Raw genomic sequence first — 4,715 nt, forward strand, 5'->3', positions numbered from 1 at the left:
TTTAATTAAATAGGTCGACCGAATATATAATAAAAATTATTTACATATGGAAATAATTTCATTTATTAAGACGGAATAAATTGTTTTCTCTTTTTATCTACGATTTCTCGGAAATACTTCCTAGATACGGGTAAACACACGTGGTTGCCCGGAAATCAACATGCGGAACGCTCCGGTCATCCGATTACTTGACCACGTGACTAGCCCGGCACGTTCTTTTCTCGCTAACCTTCGAAGGAGTAACACGTGGAAAAAATACCGAAAAAATATTATTTATTTGTTTTTGAGTTAAGTTAAAAGTTTGTGAAAATGCCAGGACGGGGGAGAGGAGTTAAGAGGAGGAAAACTAGGCAAGCGGAAACGGAGCCAGAGGAAGAGCTGAGCAGCCCGCTGGACGACGTGTCCAAAGGTAATAAAAACGTTGTTGACTTTGAAGAGATTCTTCAAAGATCAAATGTGTTAGAAACAAATACATCGTTTAACATAGGGTGTGGTGCGGTAGCGGGGAATACCCCCGAACTTGTAGCAGCGTCCTCCACCGTCCCTCCCCTGCCTGCCCCCATTACACATCTGCCTTGCGCGCCGGGGGGACCTAGTCCAATTAGGTTAGCCCCCGACGACGTAGCAGCCCACGTCCCCGACCTAATTAGAAGTCAGATCAGGAGGGGAGAATTCGTAAATTTGGCTCTGCTTCTGAAAGGTTCGCTCGAACTTACCGATTTCTGTTCGGGAACAACTTTACAATTGACGGCGGAAGGCCAGTTGCTCTCTAGGCCGAGGGAATGTAGGGATAAAATCGGCACGATCGAGAAATGGACCGATGCTTTTATAATATACATGTCCATATACATTCAGGCCAATCCATCTAAAGCATCCGAGCTACTGCAATACATGTGGACGATTAGAGAATGCGCGGGACGCCAGGGCGGGCTGGCGTGGCGCAGCTACGACGAACAGTTTAGGCTACGGCAGGCATTCGAACCCTCATCATGGGCACATATTAACACGGACTTATGGTGGCGATGCATGTTAATGCCGGCCGCTGCCACGCCTGCCCCAAGCCCAAGGGGAACCTTTCCAAGCAGAATGGCGAGAGTGTGCCATTTTTACAACATGGGCAGCTGCACGTGGCCTAACTGTAGGTTTCGGCACATTTGCTCTTCCTGCGGCCAAGGTCACTCAGCATCAGTATGCACATTATCTAACCGCGTACCACAGCGCGCCCAGTCATTTCATACGTCACAACATTTCAATGTCCCGCGCCAGCCCTTTCGCGGGCGCCATCCCACCTCATTCAATGACAACATTAGGGGAGCAACACCACGTCATTTCTAACCCGAATACTTGGGACATCGCGCTTTCACCAATCGATTTGACTACATTACACATTCACTTATCTTCCTATGACGAACAGGAGGCAATTTTCTTAGAAAACGGGTTTAAACACGGGTTTAGTCTGCAATACCAGGGCCCTCGCCTGGGTAGGGAAGCCACTAATCTTAAATCAGCCAGAGAACAGCCAGATATTGTAATCGATAAAATTAATAAAGAAATTTTAGCTGGCAGAGTAGCGGGTCCTTTTGTTGTTAAACCATTCAAAAACCTTGTAGTTTCACCCATAGGCTTGGTACCAAAGAAAGAGCCAAATGAGTTCAGAATGATACACCACCTATCCTACCCTGCCGGATCCTCAGTAAATGACCACATCGATCCGAAAAAACGCATCCGTACAATATACAAGTTTCGACGAGGCGGTCAAAATGATACAAACCCTAGGCAGGAATTGTAAGATTTTTAAAGTCGACATAAAGAACGCATTTAAATTGCTACCGATACGACCGGAGGACTTTGAACTCCTCGGCTATAAATTTAATGACCGGTATTTCATTGACAAAACACTTCCTTTTGGCGCTTCAATCAGCTGTGCGACTTTTGAGCGTTTTTCAACTTTCCTGGAATTTTGCGTAAAAATCAAATCAGACTCAGGAATGCTAATTCACTATCTAGATGACTTTCTAGGCGGGGACAAAGACACAACAGCGGCTAACGCCCTACTCCAGTTGTTTATAGAAGTAATGCAGGAATTAAAAGTCCCCTTAGCCCATGAAAAAACCGAGGGCCCTACAGAGGCCTTAGTTTTCCTAGGTCTCGAACTTGACACAAGGGAAATGGTAGTACGCGTACCGACGGAAAACGTCGAAAAAATAGTGGGGTATATCCAAAATATCATGGCCAAACAATCAACTACTCTGAAAGAAATGCAATCACTGATCGGGTCCCTCAATTTTTGTTGTCGTGCGATACCGTTAGGGCGCCCCTTCTGCAGGAGACTGATTAACTCAACATGCGGTCTAACCAAGCCTTTCCACCACGTCCGTTTAAAAAGGTCCGTTAAGCTAGACTTAAAATTATGGCTCAATTTCTTTAAAAAATTCAACGGCATTTCAGTATTTCATGACCAATTCTGGCTAACAAACGATGACGCAGAGTTATATACGGATAGCGCCGGGGGAAACGGACTAGGATTTGGCATCAACTTCCGGGGGCACTGGGCATGCGCACGCTGGCCCGAATCATGGGAGAAGGAAGGTTTACTCAAAGATATCACCGTCCTAGAGATTTTCCCTATTATGGTTGCTATTTTCATTTGGGGGGAGGGGCTCAGAAACAAAAAGTAAGATTTAATTGCGATAATATAAGTGTCGTCCACATCCTAAACTCATTTTCAGCCAAGTCGGATAAAGTGATGGATATTCTTCGGGTTTTGACATTGAAATGCCTCCAGTTCAATATTCTTTTGAGGGCGTCTCACGTACCTGGTTCAAAAAACTTAATATGCGATGCCCTTTCACGCTTCCAGATCGCGCGTTTCCGAAAGCAAGCACCGGAAGCGGACGCGGAACCCCATCCCATCCCGCCCCATCTTTGGGAAATCTTCAAAAAAGAGCTGACACACTTTTGCGATGTTCTTTAGCAGACAACACGCGCAGGACATATACCACAGCGTTAAACGCGTTCCAAGCATTCCTCGCGAAATATAACTTAAAACAAAACATGCCGATACCCGCACCTTATTTAGTTTGGTTCATAGCATACTGTTTCGAAAATAACTGCGCAGCGACTACAATAAAAACTTACGTGGCGGGTTTAAATTACATACACAAAATAAACGGCTTTCAGGACATACACTCTATGTTTGTGGTCAATAGGTTACTCGAAGGTTGTGTGAGAGCTAAAGGACATTCGCGGGATGCGAGACGCCCCATCACAAAATCAATATTGACCGAAATCATCGCAGCATTGCCTAGTGTGTGTTATAACGAATTCGAAGCTAAGGTTTTTAAGGCAATATTCTCAATGGCCTATTTCGGCCTCTTCCGCATCAGCGAACTGGTAGCGACCACACTTAGCGGTTCGTCCAATCAAATTAAGCGAAAAGACGTAGCCATCACAACCAACGAGGAATTCATGTCGGTGACCTTACGAATACATAAAACCAGTCAGCACGGTCCACCGATCACGTTGAAACTCCCCCGGGAAAAAACACACCCATGTCCAGTATTAGCTATGTTAGAGTACCTGTCACTTAAACCTGCGGGAACATCAGCCTTTAGTCACAGCAACGGACTTCCGGTCACTAGACAACAGGTAACCGCTGTCTTAAACACATGTCTAACGAGAGCCGGCCACAGTACCCAAAACTTTAAGACTCACAGCTTCCGTATCGGCCGTGCGACCGACCTAGCCATACGCGGCGTACCAGAGACAGACATTATGAAACTTGGTCGTTGGTCGTCCCAAGCATACAAGAAATATATCCGTGTGTAAGCTAGAAGGGGCGATATCTGGGCCTCACGCATTACATTCGTACAATTAAATAACATTTATTAACGAATAGAATATACAAAACCCGCACTGAAATACAAATACAACGCAACCCTACATTAAATAATTATTTCACTCGTAACACGGTATGTCTAATTCTGTAATATAGATATCTGGGTTTTGGGCGACTCGCTACCCAGGCGCGCGGGACGGTACGCACAGGAGAGGGGCTCGCCGAACCTGCGGTTGCCGCGGACCATCGCCTGGCTGGGCGTCGGGGGCATCGGATGGGAACGTTTCCGCAGGGCCGTAGAATCCAATGTCCTTTTGTGCGAGCCACCCAAAATAATAGTTTTGCACCTAGGCGGCAACGATTTAACTGTGTTTCCGCTAACGAAAATATTTAACTCAATTACTCGCGAAATACGCTACCTTAGATCCGCATTTTCCAGCGCCGTTATAGTCTGGGTAGATAAACTACATAGATTTCAATGGCGAAACCCACGCCAGTTAACGTCATCACAAATCAATAAAAAGAGAATCCGCGTTAATCGCCACGGGCGCAGTTGGGTAAGGTCGACAGGCGCACACGACACGCTATCCATAGATATAGGTTTAGATACTCCGGGTTTCTTCGCGGCCGACGGCGTTCACCTGTCGGCAGTGGGCAATGCTATGTATATCGACGCACTAAGAGATGTTCTGCTTAAGCACATAGAATAACGCTCCGTAAAGCGCAATTACATTAACATAATCTCGCGGTTTAAAAAATATATATATATATTCAGAATTTTGGTGGATAAATTTAGAAAATTTATTGTGGCGTAAAATTCTGGCGGCAGGCGAATAACAAATCTTTTAAACTGAATTTAGCCAGATTTCTAACCAAT

At 45.5% G+C, this 4,715-nt stretch overlaps 1 protein-coding gene across 1 annotated transcript; it reads left to right on the plus strand.

The window, feature by feature from the left end:
- Positions 1-309: 309 nt before the first annotated feature.
- Positions 310-1,637, plus strand: LOC128235365 (uncharacterized). Its single transcript, XM_052950178.1, has one exon. It carries the CDS (start codon positions 310-312, stop codon positions 1,333-1,335), a length of 1,026 nt encoding a protein of 341 aa, XP_052806138.1. The 3' UTR covers positions 1,336-1,637.
- The last annotated feature ends 3,078 nt before the right edge of the window (positions 1,638-4,715 follow it).

The sequence above is a fragment of the Mya arenaria genome, chromosome 1 (genome assembly GCF_026914265.1).
Source record: "Mya arenaria isolate MELC-2E11 chromosome 1, ASM2691426v1".
NCBI lineage: Eukaryota > Metazoa > Mollusca > Bivalvia > Myida > Myidae > Mya > Mya arenaria.